Source organism: Rana temporaria, chromosome 9 (genome assembly GCF_905171775.1).
Source record: "Rana temporaria chromosome 9, aRanTem1.1, whole genome shotgun sequence".
Classification (NCBI taxonomy): domain Eukaryota; kingdom Metazoa; phylum Chordata; class Amphibia; order Anura; family Ranidae; genus Rana; species Rana temporaria.
In genome coordinates this window covers 143,741,448-143,765,538 of record NC_053497.1, presented here as the reverse complement: position 1 = coordinate 143,765,538, position 24,091 = coordinate 143,741,448, and the positions used below count along the sequence as shown (strand labels likewise).

General features: G+C 44.0%; 1 protein-coding gene across 1 annotated transcript in view; it reads left to right on the top strand.

Moving 5' to 3' along the window:
• Positions 1 to 24,091, top strand: part of PHYHD1 (phytanoyl-CoA dioxygenase domain containing 1) — a 43,535-nt gene that overhangs the window by 6,360 nt on the left and 13,084 nt on the right. The window contains exons 3-9 of the mRNA XM_040324710.1: positions 3,140 to 3,215; positions 5,094 to 5,141; positions 6,880 to 6,935; positions 7,019 to 7,081; positions 8,514 to 8,535; positions 12,352 to 12,480; positions 19,462 to 19,578. Coding sequence (XP_040180644.1) covers positions 3,140 to 3,215; positions 5,094 to 5,141; positions 6,880 to 6,935; positions 7,019 to 7,081; positions 8,514 to 8,535; positions 12,352 to 12,480; positions 19,462 to 19,578 — 511 coding nt within the window. The remainder of the gene's footprint in view (positions 1 to 3,139; positions 3,216 to 5,093; positions 5,142 to 6,879; positions 6,936 to 7,018; positions 7,082 to 8,513; positions 8,536 to 12,351; positions 12,481 to 19,461; positions 19,579 to 24,091) is intronic.

Genomic DNA, 24,091 nt, shown 5'->3' with positions numbered 1-24,091 from the left:
CTAAAGGAATAAAATAATCTTTCTATGCAAAACTGATTTTCATTTTTGCACAGAAAACGACATTGGTAAATGCTAGGAAGGAATACTGCCCAATTCTTGTATCTCCTGGGCACTCCATTGGTGAGATCTCCCAGGTTTCCACACTGGCTGTGTCATTTATGAGAGGTTCCCACTGTGTTGGGTGAAACTGTGACATGCAAAGTTGGGTGGGAATTTACTAAATTCAACAGGAACAGAGCTGGGAATCATGGTAGAGACATCGTGCTGCTGATGGACCATCTAATACATATATTCAGCCCACTAGGTTCAACCTACAGTATTGGTAAATATCACTTTTGAGTGGACGGACCTTTTAAAGACCAGCAAACCTTAGCAGGACACTTATAACATGGGATCTATAGCTATTAATAGTTTTCAAATTACGTACTATATTTTATATGGCCCACACCGTCGCAAATAATTAGATGCATGACTCATTTCGCTGGGTAGTTTTTATGTTCCATGTTAGATGCCATTCTTTCATTGCCCCACACTCCACCTGTTGAGGACACACATATGCTGCCAATCGTGTTGGACATTGAGGGATATCAAAGGTTACACTTTCTGGCTCCCATGTTATGCTTGCCCTCCATCTGCCCCCTGGGGGGTCGTTTCTGGTTCCTTTCCTTCAGCTCCCGGGAGAGACACGCCTTGCCGCCACCTGCTGGTTAATTGGCTTTTGAGACGTTGGCTCAATCTACATATACAGTACACTGCATTTACATCTACGCCTGAAGAAGTGAGCAGTGGCTCGCGAAACCTGTCGCGTTTTATGATGCCAGTGTATTACTGTACATCAACAATTCCAAATATATATGTATGTGGTCGCTTGGTATACTGTGTCTGTCACTGCCAAGTGGTTTGACACCTCTTTTTATGCATCTCATATATGATGAATGTTATACAATTTTAATACATTTACAATAGGGATCGAAAGTTTGGGCACCCCAGGTAAAAATTTGTATTTAATGTGCATAACGAAACCAAGGAAAGATGGAAAAATCTCCAAAAAGCATCAAATTACAGATTAGACATTCTTATAATATGTCAAAAAAGTTAAATTTTATTTCCATCATTTACACTTTTTAAAATTACAGAAAACCAAAAAAAGTCTTCCAGTTCTTTGAGATTTCTGGGCTGTCTTTCACGCACTGCTCTTTTAAGGTCTATCCATAGATTTTCAATTATGTTGAGGTCAGGAGATTGTGAAGGCCATGGCAAAACCTTCAGTTTACACCTCTTGATGTAATCCCCCGTGGATTTTGAGGTGTGTTTAGGATCATTATCCATTTGTAGAAGCCATCCTCTCTTTAACTTTAGCTTTTTCACAGAAGACATCAAGTTACCATCCAAAATTTGCTGAAATTTTATTGAATCCATTTTTCCTTTTACTCGTGAAATGTTCCCTGTGCCACTGGCTGCAATACAACCCCAAAGCATGATTCATCCACCCCCATGCTTAACAGTTGGACAGAGGTTCTCTTCATTAAATTCTGTGCCCTTTCTTCTCCAAACGTACCTTTGCTCATTCCGGACAAAAAGTTATATTTTAACCTCATCGGTCCACAGAACTTGTTTCCAAAATGCATCAGGCTTGTCTATATGTTCATTTGCAAAGTTCAAACGCTGATTTTTGTGGTGAGGACGTAGAAGAGGTTTTCTTCTGATGACTCTTCCATGAAGTCCATATTTGTACAAGTATCTCTTTATAGTGGAATAGTGTACCACAACTCCAGTGTCTACCAGATCTTTCTGGAGGGATTGTGCAGTCAAACGTGGGTTTTGAATTGCTTTTCTCACAATCCTGCGAGCTATTCTGTCTGATATTTTTCTTGGTCTTCCAGATCTTGCTTTAACTTCCACTGTTCCTGATGACTGCCATTTCCTAATTACATTCCGAACAGAGGATATTGACATCTGAAAACGCTTTGCTATCTTCTTATAGCCTTCTCCAGCTTTGTGAGCGTCAACTATTTTCAGTTTCAGTTTTCTAGACAACTGCTTAGAAGAACCCATGGTGCTGATTGTTGGGGCAAGGTCAGATGAGTCTGGGCATTTAAAACCTTTGAGATTGACATCACCTGGTCTTCCCAGACGATGACTGAGAACAATCCATGACACTGGCAGGTCTCAGCTTTGCAAAGGGGGCAGTGCATGCTATAAATTCTGCAGGGTGCCCAAACTTTTGCAGAGGCCATTTTTTTTGTTTTCTGTCATTTTGAAAGTGTAAATGATGGAAATAAAATCTAACTTTATTTTTGACATATTATAAGAATGTCTAATCTGTAATTTGATGCCTTTTGGAGATTTTTCCATCTTTCCTTGGCTTCGTTATGCACATTAATACAAATGTTTACCTGGGGTGCCCAAACTTTCGATCCCCACTGTATAAACTTTGTTTATTTTGAATACTCTCATTGATCCTTTTGTGTTCACCTCATTTAAAGTCCCATGGGCATATTTCTTTGTTGTATTTAATTTGGGGATGGAGGTGTGACACTGGCAACACCAGACCATTTCTCTTTGTATATATCCTTCCACACAGTCATTCCCAACACTGCACACATAAGCAGAGCGAGAGGAACAGAGAGCCAAAGCCATGCTGACTTGGGAGCCGCTGTCAATAACTGATGTGGAGGAGGAGAGGGGTGTCTTTGCCTTTGTGCCGCTCCATCTGCTTGTGTGTGCGGTGCTGGGAACGGCTGCACATAAGGTTTTAGTTCTAAACAGGAGCATGCCCATACTGGAAAATCTGGTGAGACTCCATAGGTTCTGGGAGTTACAAGGGGTACCCACATTCCAGGAGTCAGCCAGCGGGGCTGGGGCACAGTTAGCGGAGTAGGAACCCAAAGGAATTTTTGAAAAGAATAGCAAGAGAATGAATGTCCTACTATGCGCATTTAATTTAATCCAATTCGGCTTTAAACTCACTTTAATAACATTCATGGATGACTAGACAAATGGTTAGACATGAGGATGATGATCTGAGGTGTTGGGGACAAAATTTTCCAAAGCGTGTGACTTCCCGCATGGTTAAAATGCTGTATAATATCACTTTAAAGTATCTTTACGGTTATCTTTAAGTGTACCCTTCTTACAGGGGAGCGCTGATTATTTCCTTACCAGTGGAGACAAGATACGCTTCTTTTTTGAGAAAGGAGTGTTTAATGATAAAGGTAAGATAAAGATCATGATATAGATTTGTACATTGCACTAAGCAGAGACATTGCTTAAAGTGAATATTTTGCCAAGCTACCTGTATGGGACTGTATGTAATTGAGCTTTAAAATAAAGCTGGCCATAGATGGGTGTTTTCCATTCAATCAGCTGGCTGAATGTAAAAAACAATGGATTCCTCCATTCAGACAAGGAAGGTGGATGGAGGAATCCCCCCTCCTCACTAGGCCAGCGGCTGCAGCCACTGATCAACAAAACATTTCCAACATTCCCATTCGAGCAATGATAGACCTAGATTAAAATTTCTCTGACCCCTGCTAAACCGGACAAATTTTGATGCATCTATTGGCCAGCTTTAGTCCTCATCCTTGTTGATGCAAAATCAGTGGCTGTGTGAGGTAGCCTTGGACTTTGTAGAGACGGCTGGGGCCTGTGGCATCACTAGGGTTGGTGTCACCCGGTGCAGTAAAACATGGTATCACCCTCCTCCACCAACTATAGTCGCCCCTCAGTACAGACCCCCCCTCCCTCAGTATAGACCTCCATCAGTATAGACCCCCCCACTCTGGGGACAAACCACCCCCCCTTCCATTTGTACAGACCCCCTCAAGGACAAACCACCCCCCTCCATTAGTACAGACCTCCCCAGGACAAGCCACCCCCCCTTTATTAGTGCAGACCCCTCCTCAGGACAAACCCCTCCTAGCAAAAACCAACCTAATCAGCAAGCCCCATACCACCACACCCCCACCTGTTTCCGCACCATCTCGGGCGGCTCTGGTACATAAAAACAGGAGAGGACAGTGTGGAGCTGTGCCGCCCTGGTGGAAAACAGATTGTGACAGGCTTGGGCAGCAGGCAGGAGTGAGACACAGAGAGGAGGAGGAGGAGGAGGAGAACACATGCTAGGCACGACCGCTTTACCCAGGTGCGACCCCCCCCCCCCCCGCAGCTACGCCACTGGCTGTGGCTGCTCAGATCTCATATATGCTGGTCCCTTTAGCCTTTGATAGCTGTAGTAATAGGTGAGGAGCATCATAAAGAAAGGTCTTGAGAATGTCTGACCATTGCAAATCCCATTTATTTTTGCAAATGTAAAAAAATATAGATCATGTTTTTTTGGGGTTTGACACCATCTGTTGAAAGCTCACTCTTTCTTAACCTGGATGCAGCCATCTATTCTAGTGCAGTAAATCTAAAGGAAATTGTACACATATTGTACAATAAAACTGTAAAGTACCGTATTTATCGGCGTATATCGCGCACTTTTTTGCCCTGAAAATCAAGGCAAAATCGTGGGTGCGCGATATACGCCGATACTCGCTTTCCCGCGCCTAGTTTTGAATACTGCGCCGACATATACCGAGCGCAGTACACTCGGGTATAGTCGGCCAGTCTCGGCTTCTTCCGCGGTCACGTCCTGGACGTACAGGACGTGAGCGCGACAGTTGCCGAGCCTGCCCGAGTTTACTGTGCTCGGTATATGCTGGCGCAGTATTCAAAACTCGGCGCGGGAAACGAGCGGGGAGGACGCGAGAATGCCGCCGAAGAGGACGCCGGACCCGCCGAAGAGGACACCGGACCCGCCGCACCCGACGAGGCCGCCGATGGACGCCGCGCAAGACACCAAAACTGTAAGTACAAAAATAACTTTTTTTCCACAGGATTGGGGGTCACTTTAGGGGTGTGCGGTATACGCAGGAGCGCGTCATTCCCGCGATAAATACGGTATATGCAAAGTTTTAAGCCTGCAGGAACTGGTTGAAATGTATACAGTTTATGGCCAGCTTTAGAATCTGCTGAGCACTATAATAGCAATTTTATATAATTACAGTAAATGTATATAAATCAGTGACACCTGATTAATTTTTTTACAGGTGAATTTCTCATAGCAAAGGAAAAATCAGTGAATAAAGTAGGGCACGGTAAGAAAATGTATATTGTATGTTGCTGATAGCTGTATTTTCATAGAATACCTTATTTCCAGTACTGACTTTTTGATATTAGAAGGTGTTTACAGAATAATAGGGTGGCTGGTCTCTAAATTGAGTAATTTAGGGTGCCTTCTCTGTGTCTACAATGGTTTACAAAATCACTTATACCCAGTGGTGCCTGTGTTAATGGGGACCAAATGGGAAATGTTTTTCCTTAATATTTCCATTTGTTCTATTCCAGCAGCAGAAATACTACCACATGGTTTGTTATTGCTCTATTTCAGTGGTCTTCATACTACAGGCCTTTGATTGCCTTTATCTGTCCCTTGGGAACACTATTCCCTTACTGACACCAACAATGGGGGCATAATTCTTGCCACTGACACCAACAACAGAACACTATTTCATTGTTACCAATGATGGGCATAGGGCATTCTTCCACCTTCTGACTCCAATGATGGGACGTTATTTTTCCCATTTGCGCCAATGATGAAGCATTGTGCCTCCCACTGACACCAATGATGGGGCGTTATTCTTCCCCCTTGTACTAATGATAGGGTAATATTCCTGCCACTGACACCAATGTTGGGGCACTATTCCTCTCGCTGGCACCAATGTTGGGGCATTATTCTTCCCACTGACACCAATGATGGGGGCATTATTCTTCTCACTTTCACTATTGATAGGGCAATATTCCTGCCACTGACACCAATGTTGGGGCACTATTCCTCCCACCGACACCAATGTTAGGGCACTATTCCTCCCACTGACACCAATGTTGGGGCACTATTCCTCTCACTGGCACCAATGTTGGGGCATTATTCTTCCCACTGACACCAATGATGGGGGCATTATTCTTCTCACTTTCACTATTGATAGGGCAATATTCCTGCCACTGACACCAATGTTGGGGCACTATTCCTCCCACCGACACCAATGTTGGGGCACTATTCCTCCCACTGACACCAATGTTGGGGCATTATTCTTCCCACTGACACCAATGATGGGGCTTTATTCTTCCCACTGACACCAATGATGGGGCTTTATTCTTCCCACTGACACCAATGATGGGGCATTATTCTTCCCACTGACACCAATTATGGGGCTTTATTCTTCCCACTAAAGATTTGACATTGTTTACGCCCCTTCTACTCTCACTGGCAACATCCCCCTAAAGTTTGAAGGACAGTAACCTGGCTCTTTGTTTAGAGAGTTTAGAGACCCCTGCTCTATTTCATTTCAAATAAGATGGTTTACTCCTTTAAGGTGAAAAAACATCTAGCAGTGACTGCCCCCCCCCCCCCCCCCGTATTACTTACCTGAGCCCTGAAATTTCCCATGGCTGGGACGCGCTGTCCCCCTGCCCGGGGTTCTTGATTGGATAGATTGAAAGCAAGGGCAATCATTGGCTCCCGCTGCTGTAAATAAATCCAAGGACGCGGGCACCGGGGGTGGGCCGAGTCCTACATTCGGCGTCTATGGACGCAGAATGCTAGACTCGGGAGCGCGCCTGCAAGGTAACCCCCTTGGAGAGCGTTTCTCCTAGGGTGTTATACCATGCGGGGAGGAGCTGCGAGAGCCACTGTGGGACCCCAGAAGACGGTGTTTGGGGACACTCTGTGCAAAACTAACTGCACAGTGGAGGTAAGTATGACATGTTTGTTATTTAAAAAATAAAAAATAAAAATCAAAGCTTTACAATCACTTTAACTGTCTTCTTTAATTTCAGCTCTACATGCTTATGTCCCAGTATTTAAAAGCATCACCAATTCCCCCAAAATACAGGTATGTGAGCATTCTACGAATATAGCCTTTATTTTCTTTAGAATTGTTCTTGGATAACACTTATTTCTGTTTTCTTGATACAGGAGGTGGGACGGCTGTTGGGCCTAGTAAAGCCGGTCATTGTCCAGAGCATGTACATTTTTAAGGTAATCCTCAGGCATCTATATATTGCGATTCTATATCTACAACATTTCGAATTTAAAGTCAAATATTTTTCATAGCACAGTGGGGTTAATTTACTAAGCCATGGTTCACAACTATGCAGGTGCAGTTCGCATATTCCACATGCATTTTGAATTTTTCATTGCACGTTTTTGATCCATTGAAGTCTATGGAACTAAAAACCATAAACAAGTCTCTGGCCCTTTCCATAAAACAGTAGGCTGTAGGCTGACATAATAAAGCCGCACAAGGCTCTGGAAGGATCCCACCAATACTGTTGGGATCCACTCATATGCCTTATATCAGGTAACTCGGCCTCTCCGCATGCTCTTTCCCAGCGTTTCAATGAGTGCTATAGAGGCAGAGCGGATAGAGGTCACAGACAGTCGCTGCTCTCTACCCCCCGAGCAGACTGAGAACTGAGTGATCAGTGGTCATGTGAATGCTCAGTTCTCAGTGTTAGAACCAATATGGGGCAATTGCAGCATCACACTGATGCTGTAGTATGGAGGTGAGTATGTGTGTGTGTTTTTCCCCCCACCCTTCTCCTTTTAATTTAAAGTCAGAAGCACAAAGAAGAGACCCTGTGCAAGTTTCAAGTCGGTATGAGTGGAGCTTACAGAGGGCTGAGGACTATCTCCCTGCCCCCACTTGACAGTACTGGATGCAAATCTCCACCACATTCCAAGGGTTCTCTAGTGCAGTGGTTCTCAACCTGGGGGTCGGGACCCCCTCGGGGGTTGAATGACAATTTGCCAGGGGTCACAGGATCCTGGGCTGTTCCTGCGTTTTCTGGCTCCTAACTTTTTTAGCTGGCTCCTAGATTCCAAGCAAATTTGTCAAACCCTGGCCTAGGCCATCTTTATGTAGAGCAACAATTCTTTTTTTCAGATCCTCAGAGTTCTTTGCCATGAGGTGCCATGTTGAACTTCCAGTGACCAGTAAGAGAGTGAGAGCAATTATACCAAATTTAACACACACGCTCCCCATTTACACCTGAGACCTCATAACACTATGACACCGGGGAGGGAAAATGGCTAATTGGGCCTAATTTGGACATTTTCACTTAGGGGTGTACTCATATTTGTTGCCAGCGGTTTAGACATTAATGGCTGTGTGTTGAGTTATTTTGAGGGGACAGCAAATGTACACTGTTATACAAGCTGAACACTTACTACTTTACATTGTAGCAAAGTGTAATTTCTTCAGTGCTGTCACATGAACAGATATAATTAAATATTTCCAAAAATGTGAGGGGTGTACTCACTTTTGTAAGATGCTGTGTGTGTGTGTGTATGTATATATATAATATATATATTATTCCAGAGAACTACTGTTGTTTATATACTGTATGTGAAAAGTTATGATGACGTACAAATGTTGTAACAACCTTCATTTCATTTATTTTTATTGCAGCAACCTAACATTGGAGGAGAAGGTAAGGCATCTACATAACATACCTATATATATGCAGTATAGGAAGTTTAGGTGTGCTAGTAATTCCCCATGTTCATGGGGACAAGGACCTCTTCTCGACAACCCTGGCCATTTTTTGCCGGGGTCTGCAGGCGGGGGGGCTTATCGGAATCTGGAAGCTCCCTTTAACAAGGGGGCCCCCAGATCACCCCCCCCCCCCACTATGTGAATGGTTATCAGGTACATTGTACCCCTGCCCATTCACCAAAAAAAATTGTTGAGGGCATGTGGCCTGGTCTGGTTCGGTGGGGGGGCTCGCTTGTCCTTTTCTGTCCTCCAGGGTGCATGCTCGGATAATGGTCTGGTATGGAATTTGGGGGTGAACCCGCGGCAAGTTTTTAAAATCCATACCAGACCTGAAGGTCCTGGTATGGACTGGGGCGGGGGAAACCCCACGCCTTTTTTTCCCCTTGATTTCTTAATCTATATTGCCAGGAGCCGGCAATACATTACAGTTCTTGAGCAAGTTTTTTCCTTTAGCAATGTCAATTTGCTGCGGCACTGGTTCTATACATTGCACAGATGCGCCACTTTACAGACAGACTAAAAGGACCCCCAGGCACCATATTTATAGGAATATTTCATTTTTATTGTTTCACTTTAAGCATTATTAAAATCACTGCTCCTGAAAAAACAGTTGTTTTAAAACTTTTTTTTTTTTGCATTGCATTGCATTTTTTACATTTCCCCTAGGGCAGTACCTGGGTCACTATACACTTTTTTATGGCAATAACTTGCATATAAAATTAGCATTTTTCATGTCACATAGACTTTAATAGGGTTCAAATGTTTGCTCCAAGTTTTTGCCTGTCCGCATGTTCTGGTGCGAACTGAACTGGGGGGTGCTCGGCTCATCTCTAGCTACAAATGATCTAGATGGCCTATCCTGTAATCTTAGCAGCAAAGGTGTCTTTTTAATCCACAACCATTCCTCTTTTACACATAACTTTTTAAAACAAATCTAACCCTAAAACCAAAAATTCTCTATATTGCAACTTTTCAGTCCTTAAATATTGTGGCTCCATTAGTTTCCTTTTCTTTCTTTTTTTTTTCACCTAATGATCTTGCGAGTTCCACACATTCTGTCCTAAGGTGACAATGCTCAATACTCATTGCATTGTATCTATGGAGGGTGCAGCGCTGTCACCTTAGGCTGCTTTTTCGGTTTGGATACAAACACGTCCTTCTCTCCTTCTCCAATACATCAATACATGATGGGCGGGGGAATTAGTAGTAGAGAAGATAGCTTCTAAGAAAGGTAACCTTGTTGGAGATATCAGTTCAACTCGCAGGAATTTACCAGAACACTGAATTTCTAGCAAGTTCAACGGGTAACTGCTGAAAAAGTTTTTAGCCAAACAAAAAAGAAAACCAATGTAGCTGTTACATCTACGAACTGGTAAACTGGAATATATTAGAGGAACTGAACTCTGGAAGCTGTGCCCAAGAGAATGGTCAGAAAAAGGCAACCAACTAGTCACCACTATTGCCGGTTGTCTTCGTAAAGCTGATCTATTCCTATTACGTACTTGCGATGCCTTGTTCTGCACTGTCTCTGTGTGGAGGCAGCCATCTTGATAGAAGCAGGGCTTTGCTTCCTCATTCAGAGCCTTCAGCAAGGAGGACAGTGCTCGGCACAGTACTGATCAGTGGCGGCTGGTGCTAAACTTTTTGGGGGGCGGCAAACAAACCCTCCCCAGGTCCACACTCATTGCTCCACGGTCCCCCCGCGCTCACCCCTCCACGGCTCTATCCCCCTGCACTCACCCCTCCATGGCTCGGTCCCCCTGCACTCACCCCTCCACGGCTCGGTCCCCCCGCACTCACCCCTCCACGGCTCGGTCCCCCCGCACTCACCCCTCCACGGCTCGGTCCCCCCGCACTCACCCCTCCACGGCTCGGTCCCCCCGCACTCACCCCTCCACGGCTCGGTCCCCCCGCACTCACCCCTCCACGGCTCGGTCCCCCCGCACTCACCCCTCCACGGCTCGGTCCCCCCGCACTCACCCCTCCACGGCTCGGTCCCCCCGCACTCACCCCTCCACGGCTCGGTCCCCCCGCACTCACCCCTCCACGGCTCGGTCCCCCCGCACTCACCCCTCCACGGCTCGGTCCCCCTGCACTCACCCCTCCACGGCTCGGTCCCCCCGCACTCACCCCTCCACGGCTCGCTCTCCCTGCACTGAATGAATGAATGAAGAACTTATATAGCGCAGCACATGCGAACTGAATCGCCTCTGGGTGCTCGCTGTTCCTGTCTCTTTTGATATCAAAAAAGAGATGAGTTTTGATCTTTCTTCTACAGGTCAAGTGATTCTCCTCCAACCGAATGCTGGTTGGTAAAGCATTCCATAGTCTGGGACCTTGGAGCGCAATCTTCGCTCTCCTTTGGACTTGTATTTGGCTTTGGGTATCTGGAGCAGATTTTGGTTAGTGGATCGCAGAACGCGATTGGGGTTGTAAGCTTTTATTTTTTCGCATAGATATTGGGGGGCCTTCCCATGGATGCACTTATGTATCAGACAGAGTGCTTTAAACGCAATTCTATCTTTCACTGGCAACCAGTGAAGGGTTCTCAGTGAGGGTGAGATCGATTCCCAGGGTTTTTTCCCAGTCGCCAGTCTGGCGGCCGAGTTTTGAACGACCTGCAGACGAGTGATTTGGTACTTTGGGAGTCCGAGGTACAGGGTATTTGCATAGTCCAGTGTGGAGTTCACTCACCCCTCCACGGCTCGGTCCCCCTGCACTCACCCCTCCACGGCTCGGTCCCCCTGCACTCACCCCTCCACGGCTCGGTCCCCCTGCACTCACCCCTCCACGACTCGGTCCCCCTGCACTCACCCCTCCACGACTCGGTCCCCCTGCACTCACCCCTCCATGGCACAGTCCCCCCGCACTCGCCCCTCCTTGGCACAGTCCCCCCGCACTCACCCCTCCACGGCACGGTCCCCCTGCACTCATCTCTTCGTAGCTTCCTCTGCTTCTCCTCCAGGCCAAGCCGATCTGCTTACTGTCCTGATTAGAGAAACCAGAAGACAAAAGCTAATATTGATTCGCTATTGCCAGTGGTTAAGCCCAACCTTTTTCAAGCCAATTAGAGCCTCAGGCTCGAATCGTGTGCTTAGAAGAAAACCAAAACTCATACAAATGTCTGAGTCTGTTGCCCCGCATGCATCCCTGCATGCATACTAGGGGGTGGCGCCCCCCTGTGCCCCTAATGGACAAGCCGTTTATGGTAGTGATATCACCAAATCTCACTCCAGATCGCCTTGGTCTTGCGCTCAGGCGAAGCATTGCCTTAGAACTCACACTTCAGATATAAAGATATAAGGCTGTATACACAGGTGGGCATGGGCAACCTCACATATAAGGATGTGCACTGCTATATATCAGGAGGATTTCAAAACAAAACTTTATTTTTTATGGTGCTGTTTAGGCACAATGAACTTTTATTGTTTTCTATAACAGTGGTCATCAACCCTGTCCTCAGGGCCCACTAACAGGCCAGGTTCTATGTATTACCTTGGGGAGATGCAGACTAGAATACTGCAATCACTGAGCAGCAAATGATGATATCACCTGTCATGTATTTAATTTATCTTGCAAACCTGGCCTGTTATAACATGCTTCACTTTTTGGGTTTGGGTTTACCAACTTTTTGTTTTTGTGTTTAGATGTTCTTTTTAGAGCCAACTTTGATAAATAACTCTACAGTGAATGATTTTATTTTGTCAGCTCTGCTTGTTTAGTGTTTAAACCCACTTCATTTTTGCACCAGTCACACCTCACCAGGATGCCACCTTCCTGCACACGGAGCCCCTTGGTCGGATCATAGGATTCTGGATTGCTGTTGAAGAGGCAACCGAACATAATGGCTGCTTGTGGTTCATCCCAGGTTCTCATAAGGGTAAGGCAGAATGGAACGGTACATTTACTCATTAAAGCGGGGGTCCGCCCAAAAGAAAAAAATTAAAAGCCAGCAGTTACACGTACTACAGCTGCTGGCTTTTAATAATAGGCCACTTACTTGTCCATGTCGGCACCGCAGCTCATGTTTCCAGACTTACAACTTCATGCACAGCCACACTCCTTTCTTCTGGCCCGGGGAGGGAGGGAGCCCCGCTGTGCCGTCATGGGCTGTGGCGCGGACTCCTGGAAGTGGGAACAGGATACCTGTCAAAGAAAGTAATCCTGTCTACCCTCCCTCCCTGAAAGGTGGCAATTGTGGCACTGGGGGGGGGGACAAATGAGTGGAAGTTCCACTTTTGGGTGGAACTCCGCTTTAATTGTTTACAATATTAAACCAACGCAGTGCTCAAATGCCACAATTTTAGGATTATTCTAACTAGCAGCAGTATGGCTAGGCTTAGATGTGTGTGTCTAAACCCACCAAACGCACAACAATGCAATGCCTCCTCACCACCTGTTTTAAACCCATTTTTGCCAAACAAACGAGCCGCAACCGTGTGCATTGCGGCACTTCCCTATTTGTTTGCATGGGTCACTTGCCACCCGCTGGTCATGATATGGTGGATAGTTTTAGCCATAGGTGTGAAGCAAAACATTGTGACCCTGGCATGAGATCACCCCCATTTGCTGCCATTGAAGTTAAGACTCAAAACCTTGAGTTTTTAAAGCCGCCCCCCCCCCCCAACCACCTAAAACAGGAGGCGGTGTTTAAAAGTGCCTAGGATATAAACATTAGTCAGACCACATCCCTAAATACAGAATACAAAAGTACACCCCAAAGGGTGCGTTTCCTCGGTTGGGACTTTGAGTTGGAAAGACTAAGTGGCTAAGTAGCAAAGTATGGACCAAGAAGGTTCAAAAAGTATAATTTATGGGAAAAAAGAACTAGATAAATATATAAATGAACGGCTGTTCTCATAATCAGAAACACATCGGCATAAAAATGTGGAAGGCAGGATGAGAGAAAAAACATCGCCAGAAAAAGGACAACCTAACAAATAACAGAACATAAAACAACCAGCAAAACCCAATGCTGTCTATAAGGTGAGACAGAAAACCCAACGTTTCAAGGCTTATTCCAATTGTAGAGCCTCTTCTTCAGGGGTGGGATATTGCGATGATGATGACCGTATCTGTATTTTGATAAGCAGCAAGGAGAAAATAAAAAAAAAGGGAAAAACATCATAAAGAAGTACCCACAAACACAATGCCCACCATGCGCAGGTATTTATAATATATATAGAGACTATGTGGGAATATGTACATCCTCATCCATAAACAACCTGGGATATTGACCATTCCACATATAATGTATAATATGAAAATAGTTCATCTGGCAGCCCACAGCTTATAAATCTTTTTACATTAAAATACTGCCGCTATATACCTTTTTGGCTCATCTGTATAGCCCGGTCAAATGATAAACTGCAACCCAGGAGCACCCTCTCTGCCCAGCCTCCATGCTGGATGCGGACAGTAGACTCTTGGGAGATAATTCGGGACCATGCTCCACCGCGATTAACGCTGTACAGTCGCATTTCGCAACTTAAACATGGCCTACACCACCAACGATGAGCCTTGATGTAGTCTTCTTGTCTTATGGTCTTCTCTCTTCAATTGGTCTTCTCACCTCCTTTTTTTTTTTTCTCATATATGGTCTCCTCATCTTAGATGTTCTAAAAAGAAAAAAAAAAAGATAAAATGCAGAGTTTCTCCAGAACTGTGTTCAGGTAGGAGGAGATTTCCACTATAGCCTGTATACACGCCCACATGTGTGATGTCAATATCAAGTGACCTGGCTAGCTCTGAGAACAAGGAAATGTTCTCTCCAGCATAAAAGACACAACTGAGCATGTGCAGGTTGGCTACCCTGTCTGTGTGTTAGCTGGTTTTCCCCAGTGCAGGAGGGAAGGATCTATGCATACAGGATCAAAGAGCATTTTTACAAAATGCAGAGGATTAACCCCTTACAGTGGTTGTAAACCCTTTTTGTTGACTTCTACCTATAGGTAAGCCTAGAATAAGGCTTACCTATAGGTAGTGGAAATATTTCCTAAACGTGCGCAGTTTAGAAGATATATATATATATATATATATATATATATATATATATATATATATATATATATATATATATATATATATATATATATATATATATATATATATATATATATACATAATGTGTGTGTTTGAGCTTTGGGGTGCACACCCTAATGTAGTAGGCTGCGCACACCTATGGACCCTGGGCAATGTCTGTAATTCATATTCGTTCCATTAGCTCATAATGTGCATTCTACCATGCATATGAAAAATAATAAACCTTATCCAGCATCCAAAGGATGGAAGACTCCGTATTCCATGCAGGCAGTAGTTTGTACAGGACACTGCCACTAAACCCTCTATATCACAGGTGTCAAACACAAGGCCCGCGGGCCGAAATCCGGCCCTCCAGGCCATTTGATGTGACCCTTGCACCTCTCCTGCAGCTGCAAGAGAGCTCCAGCCCTCCTCTGGTCCTCCTCCAGACCCTTACTTTCTTCTTTCAAGCAATGCATCCAGCTTCTTTCCAGCAGCAGCAACATAAGGAAAGGGGGTGCACTATGATGTAAGGGAGAGTGGGAGACTACATTTCTGATGGTGGGGTGGATCTTGACATCTAATGTAAGGGGAGGGGATGCACTGGACATCCAATCTTACAGATAACCGGCCCTTTTGAGGACAATCATAATGCTGATGCGGCCCGCAATGACATTGAGTTTGACACCCCTGCTCTACATGGCACAGCATCCCATTTACTAAGCATAGCAATCATCATAGAACACTGCAGCTCTCTATAACAAGTGTCACTGTGTGCTGCTGATGTCCGTATTTGGCCCCATCTACAGACTCTTCAATCTCTTGTCTGCCCACACAACCTGGCGCGAGACGTCTTAATGTAATGTGTGAGGTCACTCTATACAGCGCAAGGGAAGAACAAAGTACTATGCAATGCCGATCGCACAGCATCTCATAGTAAAATGAAATAAGCCATAACAACTATTTGCAGGAAGCACAGGCTCAAAGGACAGCTGCTTTGGGCCCAAAACGACTGGGCCCAGGGCAGCTTCCCCTTTTGCCCCACGTTAAAGTCAGTCCTGTGGGCACTGTCTAACTATATAATTTATAAACAACTTTGTTTCAGTTATTGAACATGGTAGGCCTAATTCTCGACATTAAAACCTAAACCAGACAGACAATTTATTTGTAATTCCTTCTGATGTACATGCCTGATAAAATGTATGTAACCCAAAATCAAAAATTTAATATATTGCAGATAATCAGTTCTTATGTACCACACATTAGAACTGATTATCTGCAATATATTACATTTTTGATTTTGGGTTACATACATTTTATCAGCCATGTACATCACAATTGTTTGAAGATAAATTTTCGCGCCAAAAAAAATGTGGAACATAAACTTAAATACTAAATAAATTTAAAATAGAGCCGCTCCCCTAAAAATATAAAAGGAGCGATACCTCGTTAAATTTTAGTGAATGTGTGGTAAGTAGGGGGCGCTATTACAACAAAATATGTGTCTTGGCAAAATGACAAAAATTAATGTTGAATAGATCAATCATTCATTAGTGATAGCAATTACAAAACTCATGTGATGTCTATTAAAAAATAAACAATGAACACATAAAATAACAAAGACCCGTAGGTCAATAGTGAAGGAAATAGGATCCACAAGAGAACCTCTATTGCAAGAGTGATGTGCTCCCAAAACCAAAAATCAAGAAAAAAATATATTATTTTTTAGTGATAATAATAATGTCCATATATTTCAATGATAGTAGTGAACCACTGATAAATATAGGAGTGAATCTTTGCAATAGTCCAGAAAAGTAAACATGCAATCTTCTCATGAACGACAGTGCTTCAAAATCCTTCCACCAATTCCGCAAGACGATACCCAAAAGTGTAAATATTAAATGCGCTTACCAAAGCGACTTGACCCCTTTAACTAAAAAGAGAGTCAAAAACGCTTGTACAGTTGTTAATGTCTGCAAACATGTAATGCGTCCTCCAGCCATAAAAAAAAGAACACATTTTCAGTCCAATGTAACTGCAGACGGATGGAAAATCAGGGTTTTCCTCTGTCTGCAGAATCGCAGGACCGGGCGAGATTGGGTGACAGCGGATGTTCACCTGCTGACACCCGCGATCTCATAGGGACCAATGTATGTCCCTTTTTCATCCGTACACGGATGGATGAAAAAGCGTACATATGGTCCGCCTGTGTGAAAGAGCACTAACACAGATCCTGTCCTAGGGGGACAATGCTCACTCTTTGTATTGTATCTCTGGAGAAGAAGCATCGTCACCCTAGGGCTAGGCTACATTGCATTTCTGGCAGGATCATCTGGCATTATCCTGTACTTGCAGGAAATGTACTATGTCTCAAAAAATAAACTAATATAGCCACCACTTCTAAGGAGACTGGTAGGTTGCAAAATATTACATTTGTAACTCTGTACTCCGGGCAAACCACTAAAAGCACAGTTGGAGCACATCCCAGATAGCAAGGATAACGGGCCACAAATGTGTGGCAGTTTGAATTGTAAGCACCTGAAGCACAGGTTCTAGTTGACACTTTTCCAATTTGTTGCAAATTTGTATGGCAAGTCTCTAGCAAAAGACAAGTTGCAGTGGTGAATCTACAGCAAGAGCTCTGCAAGTCTACAGCATGAAGCTTTAGCCACAGTGACCCCCTGTGGTTCGATGACTATTGCACAACATAACTGAAGCAGAACTTGCTGTAGACTTGCAGAATGTTTGCAAAGAAAGTTGATCTGTAGTCATGCAATGCGACTTTCTGCAATTGTGCAACAAACTTGTGAGGCCTGGAAGTCTAGCAATAGCTTAGCAAGTCATTTTGAAACTTGCAGTTTAGGGGATGTTTTACTCATCAAAGGATTTGTATTTATGTTGATCCAGTCCTGACATTTACACAGCCTGCCAGACAGTAGAGTCAAGTTGATGACCAGACCTTTCTCTTCTTTGAAGTTCATCAATACAGCCTGGTCACCTTCCTGCCTTTAACTTGCAATTGGGCAGTTAAGGAGCAGCAGCAGAATGACAAGCTCATCCCTCTGCTCTCTCCTCCTAGTGCTGCCTCTCCTTCTCCAAGTATACATTTTACAAATTCCTAAATTCCAAAAACCAGAAAAAGAAATCGCTGCACATGCTCAATTGGCTACAGAGTCCAGCGGCATCATATTGGGATGGCTGTATTGCAGGTCCGACAACACCCCTATGGATGCTTATTTGCTGAGGACAGACTACTCAAATCTTGGATTGTTCCAGCAAACAGGGACAAATGGCAATCCGTGTATTTGATCATTGATTGATTGATCACTGGTCATTTGTAGGGACAAGCTGCACGTTAGATTCCTGGGATATGGAGGGTTGTGCTTATATGGCACATGCTCCAATACCCAACATTGGAGCATAATGGTAAGCCTATTTCCTGATGTTATGCACAGCCCACCATCTCTGAGGATAATAAAACAGACTATACATGTTACAATTTGATTGCACAGATCCTTTAGATCAGGGGTGCCCAACCAGTGGCCTGCGGAGCCCTCGGATGTGGCCCACGACCTCCTGCTCTGGGATGGCTGGTTGGCAAGCCCAGATTTCAGGTTGCCGACCTGCCATCTGAGAGCATCAGTGTTGTAAATAAAGCCAGTGGTAGAGGAAGCAAGCGGCTTTTCGGAAAGTGCACCACACCTGAAAGATATAATAGACGTCTATGGCAAAGTGCAGCTAACCGATGGGAAAACCACAGGTACACTGCGCCGCAATAGATCACAGACCATCAGTATAAAAGCAGCCTTAGGCCCCTTTCAAGCGATCGGTGTGACCCATTTGGACCCTCCATTCACCTCTATGGATTGAAAGATGTAAACAGACTTTTGTCTGTTTATACCCGCCTACCTCCAATCCGATCTGCTAAAAAAAAAAAAAAAAACAGAAGTGGATCTGTCCCCTTCCATCTGATTGGATCAGAGGGCCCATAGAGTAGATTGGTCTGTGTCTGCTTGGCATATGCAGACTGGACACAGACCTGTCATCTGCCCACTCCGCTCATTGTGGCATGCAACTGGTTACTAAGTCGCTTTAAGTGGCCCTCGGCCTTCAAAAGGTTGGGCACTCCTGCTTTAGATTTACGGACAACTATGTAGTGCAATGACCTGCCTATTTGGTTACAAATTGAACAGATTCTTCAAGAAGGTGTTCACATTACGCCTTATGCCGCGTACACGCGATCGGTTCGTCTGATGAAAACGGTCTGATAGACCGTTTTCATCAGACGAACCGATCATGTGTGGGCCCCATCAGTTTTTTTCCCACCTGTGAAAAAAATTAGAACCTGTTTTAAAATTATCTGATGGTTAAAAAAACGATAGAAAAAAACGATCGTCTGTGGGGAAATCCATCGGTTAAAAATCAACACATGCTCAGAATCAAGTCGACGCATGCTCGGAAGCATTGAACTTCATTTTTCTCAGCACGTTGTTGTGTTTTACGTCACCGCGTTCTGACACGATCGTTTTTTTAACTGATGGTGTGTAGGCAAGACTGATGAAAGTCAGCTTCATCGGATATCTGATGAAAAAATCCATCAGACCGTTTTCATCGGATGAAACGATCGTGTGTAGAGGGCATAAGAGAAACTAAAGAAAATTCTACAATCGGTATGCAGGTTTTTAGTCTGCAGCATTTGAAACTAAAACCTCTTCTATGATATGGCTTTGATGAGGATAATTAAGAGCAACAACTCTGCCACCGTTATTTAAAAGTAAACTTTTAACTTGCCTTTTACATATGCTTTAACCAATGTTTCTACTTTTCTGTTTCCAAAAAGCTGGAATTTCACGCCGCATGTTGCGCACGCCGCCTGGAACGATCCCTTGTACAGAGTTCATTGGAGAAGAGCCACACTTTAATGAAGAACTATTTGTGCCGGCTCCAGTGCCAAAAGGTGATTCCATTCATCTCATACATGGCTACGCAGTTATATAGTTGGTTAGGTTAAAAACAGACTCAGATCCATCATGCAGAACTCCTCGCCTCCCAGAATATGGCTTCAGAGGAAGGTAAAATAAAATATCCCAGCAACTATCATCAATTATTCATATATCCTTTCTAAATTCTTAAGGAAAAAAATGTTCCATAAGGCCACAAAAACCGCCACTGCCCCTGTTTAATAGCATTATCAATCACCATTCGGATTTATTTACAGTTTACACATTTTTTACAGTTTTTCTTTTAAAGTGTAAGCTTATTTTTACTGTACTATGTAAAACTTTTACCTTGCTCTACATTTCAGTGAATCTCACTGTGGGGCCTTGGCCGGCATCATGCAGCCTTTCTAATTGCCCCACCTTCTTCAAGGTGCGCAAGTGCACTGTGGCACCATTCATTCTTATGGGTGAGCTGTGTTACACCGCATGGCAGGAATACGGCTCCCTTATACAAATGAATGTGTCAGAAGGATAAAAAGGCCTGGTTCCACTTTAAAACGAGCATCAAAACATGATTTGATTACTTACATAACTGTATTTTATGTATGCCTTATTTACAGCTATGTAACTTATTTACAGAAATGTTTTACAGCTTATTTACAGCTATGTAACTATACAGCTAAAAAGATTTGCAAATTTCACTTAACAAAAAAAAAAAAAATTAACTTGGTCATGACAGCTGATTCCCCCTATTGGTTCCTTTGGTGAGAAAGTTAAGCTTTGTAAATAAGTTCCTCTGCGTTTAACCCTGGATCTGACAATCCTGCTAGTGCAGTGGTTCTCAACCTGGGGGTCGGGACCCCCTCAGGGGTCGAATGATGATTTGCCAGGGGTCCCCGAATCCTGGGCTGTTCCTGAAGCCCACACCGCTCTCCCAGCCTTTGACTGATCAGAACTCCCCCCCAGCATTGCCACTCATCCCAATTCCCCGCTAGCACTGCCACCCACCCCCCCCCCCTCCCCACCAAGGAGCAAGAGAAGGAATTAAAATAGAGAATACATGGAAGGTAGAGGAAAAGAGGTGGATGAAAGAAAGAAAAAGGGAGAAAAATAACAAAAAAGACGGCTGGATAAGGAAGGGGGAATAAAATTTCGAATAAAGAGAGATAAAAGGGAAAGAAAGGAGAAGAGAAAGAGTTGTACATCCTAAAATGTACCATAGGGGTTTTAATACTGGAAGGGATTCAGGGAGTGCAAAATGTCCGTAAGTTTGGAGGCGCAACTTACTAAAGTTTTACTGTTATGGGTCCCCACAACTTGGAAAATTTTATCAAGGGGTCACGGCACTAGACGGTTGAGAACCACTGTGCTAGTGTGATTTTTGTGACAGTAATGAGGTCTGGTCATCACCACAACTGGGTCAGAAACTGAGTGGTACCCCTATACTGTTTACATTTTTGGTTGGTTTTAGAGTGGAATTCCTGGCTATGCCTAACTAATCATAAAACTGTTCCCTCCCCAATCCTAACCCCCTATGCTGACCAAGCTGTGCAAGAAAGCCTGCTCTGGTCTGGTCATTTGACCTCTCACCTGTCAGCCAGCAGCATCTTCAGAGGAGAGGAGCGAGTACTTGGCAACCATAAGTAAAGCCTGGAATGGTGATGTCACCGATAGGCGTCAATGGCCCATTCATTGTCGGCTCTCTCATCTCTCCCCTACAGCCGCCACTGGCTGACACAGGGAAGCGGGATCACTGCAGCGGCTTGAAAATAGGTAAGTATATACATCATTATTACACTGATTAGTTAGCATAGGTGTTAGGAAGGGGAAGGGAGCATTTTTAAGATTAAAGGGGTTGTAAAGGTTTGTTTTTATTTTCTAAATCGGTTCCTTTAAGCTAGTGCATTGTTCGTTCACTTACCTTTTCCTTCGATTTTCCCTTCTAAATGTTTTTTTTTCTTTGTCTGAATTTCTCACTTCCTGTTCCTCCTCAGTAATCTGTACTGGCTGACTAACCGCCAGCCAAAACGTCTCAGATTATGGGGGCAAGCTTACTGAGGAGAAACAGGAAGTGAGAAATTCAGACAAAGAAAAAAAACATTTAGAAGGGAAATCAAAGGAAAAGGTAATTGAACCAACGATGCACTAGCTTAAAGGAACCTATTTAGAAAATAAAAATGAACCTTTACAGCCCCTTTAAAGTGATACTAAGGTCTCTTTGTTTGTGTGTGTGTATGTATGTATGTGTGTGTGTGTGTGTATGTATGTATGTATGTATGTATGTATGTGTGTGTATATATATATATATATAATATGTGTGTGTGTGTGTATATGTGTGTGTATATATATATATATATATATATATATATATATATATATATATATATATATATATATATATATATATATATATATATATATATATATATATACATGAACATTAAAAAAACATGTTATACTTGCCTGCTCTGTACAGTGGTCCCTTGCCGGCGCGCCTGGCTCTTCCATCCTGCCAAGTGCCCCCACAGCAAGCAGTTTGCTGTGGGGGCTCCCGAGCCGAGCCCACAGCTCTGTGTGTCCATTGAGACACGGAGCGTGGTTCGGCCCCGCCCCCTCTCTCTCCTCATTGGCTTACTGGCTTTGACAGCAGCGGGAGCCAATGGCGCTATGCTGCTGTCTCAGGCAATCAGGAGGGAGAGTCCCGGGCAGCCGAGTGTCTCCTGCAACATCGCTGGTTTGAGATGAGCTCAGGTAAGTATTAGGGGGGGGCAGCTGCACACAGATGATTTTTATCTTAATGCATAGAATGCATTAAGATAAAAAAAAACTTTCTGACTTTACAACCCCTTTAATTAGGTATATCCTGGAATTCTTAATTAGGCTTGCAGAAATTAGATTCTCATAAATTCATAACATTTTCTTAGCATCTGTCCATATCATAAATTCCATGAGGAGGAAGGGCCTTAGGTTAGCTAATGGGATCGGGTAGGTCTGCTAAAATAGGCTATAGCCTGTAGTAAACTGCTAATGGCTAGTCTGAAAGACTTGTGTTAAAACATTTCCGTTATTGACATACTCCAGCGCAGATAAATACATCTGTTAGTTGGTATCAGGTGGGCAATAAAACCTCCAGAAAGCTTAACAGGCCTTAATGCTGAACATAATTGGCCGCAGTAAAAACATTTAGACCAATAAGCAGTTAGAGCTGGCTTTCTGTGACCCAAGGTGGCCCTTTAAAACAGCACTGTTCTCCAAGTATACCCAATTTTCATAACGCTGGCTATAATGGGAGACCTCTTCATAGAACATGTCTACACTGCTGCATAGTGTAAATACAACCATTTTAGCACTAAACACCCCCCATCTTAAGAGGTGCAGCTAGATAAGGGGGCCACAGTTCACATTCAGAGGATTCTACACAAAGGGAGACCTTGTGGTTAGTATATATCAACTTGGAGCTTAATTCTGCATAATAATATGTTGCTTGAATGTAATATATGGTAACCTGGAAATATGGTTATCATCGTAAAAACGGACATTGTGGTTGGTTTTGCTGGAGTATTATGAAACCTTTCAGTACTCCTACCTCACACCCTAAACTGTGTGATTGTGTGAGGGGAGGGCTCAGTGAAAGCCTTTAGAACAGGGATATGCAATTAGCAGAACTTCAGCTGTTGCAGAACTACAAGTCCCATCATGCCTCTGGGTGTCATGCTTGTAGCTGTCAGAGTCTTTCTATGCCTCATGGGACTTGAAGTTCTGCAACAGCTGGAGGTCCGCTAATTGCATATCCCTGCTCTAGAACAGGGGTGTCAAACTGGCGGCCCTCCAGCTGTTGCAAAACTACAAGTCCCATGAGGCATTGCAAGGCTAACAGTTACAAGCATGCCTCTCACAGGCAGAGGCATGATGGGACTTGTAGTTTCGGAACATCTGGAGGGCCGCCAGTTTGACACCCCTGCTCTAGAAGGTCCACACCATTAAAACGAAGAACATCTGCCTATGAGAGCCACAGAATTGGATCCATTTATTGCCCATTGGCTGAACTTTGCCAGAATCCAACAAGCCCCAGGTCTACCTTCTAACTCCTAATACCCAACACCACGGTTAATGTCCCTTTAAATAGTTAATTTGGGCCAGAACTTTTTACTGCACTAACTGGTGAGCTTGCTGGGTTTCGGAAGTGGGAGAGGGACTTCCCTACCTACTCCCGGAACAAAGTAGAGTCAGGCTGAGCACTGCTCAACCAGAGGAATCTTTGTATTAAATGAATGAATACAAACCTTCATTTGATTGGCTGAAGAGGAGAGTTGGGCTGATGACATCACAATACCTGCCTCCGCCAAACAGAGGAAGTAGTCATTCATATAATACACTACAAAACTTCCTGTGAATGGTAAAGGAGCGCTCAGACCAACTCTATTTTGTATCAGGAGCGGGAAGGGAAGTCCCTCTACCGCTGTCAGAACACAGCACTGTATGTAGCTGAGGCTATGTACAGTTTATAAAATACGCCCAACAAGTGCAGTA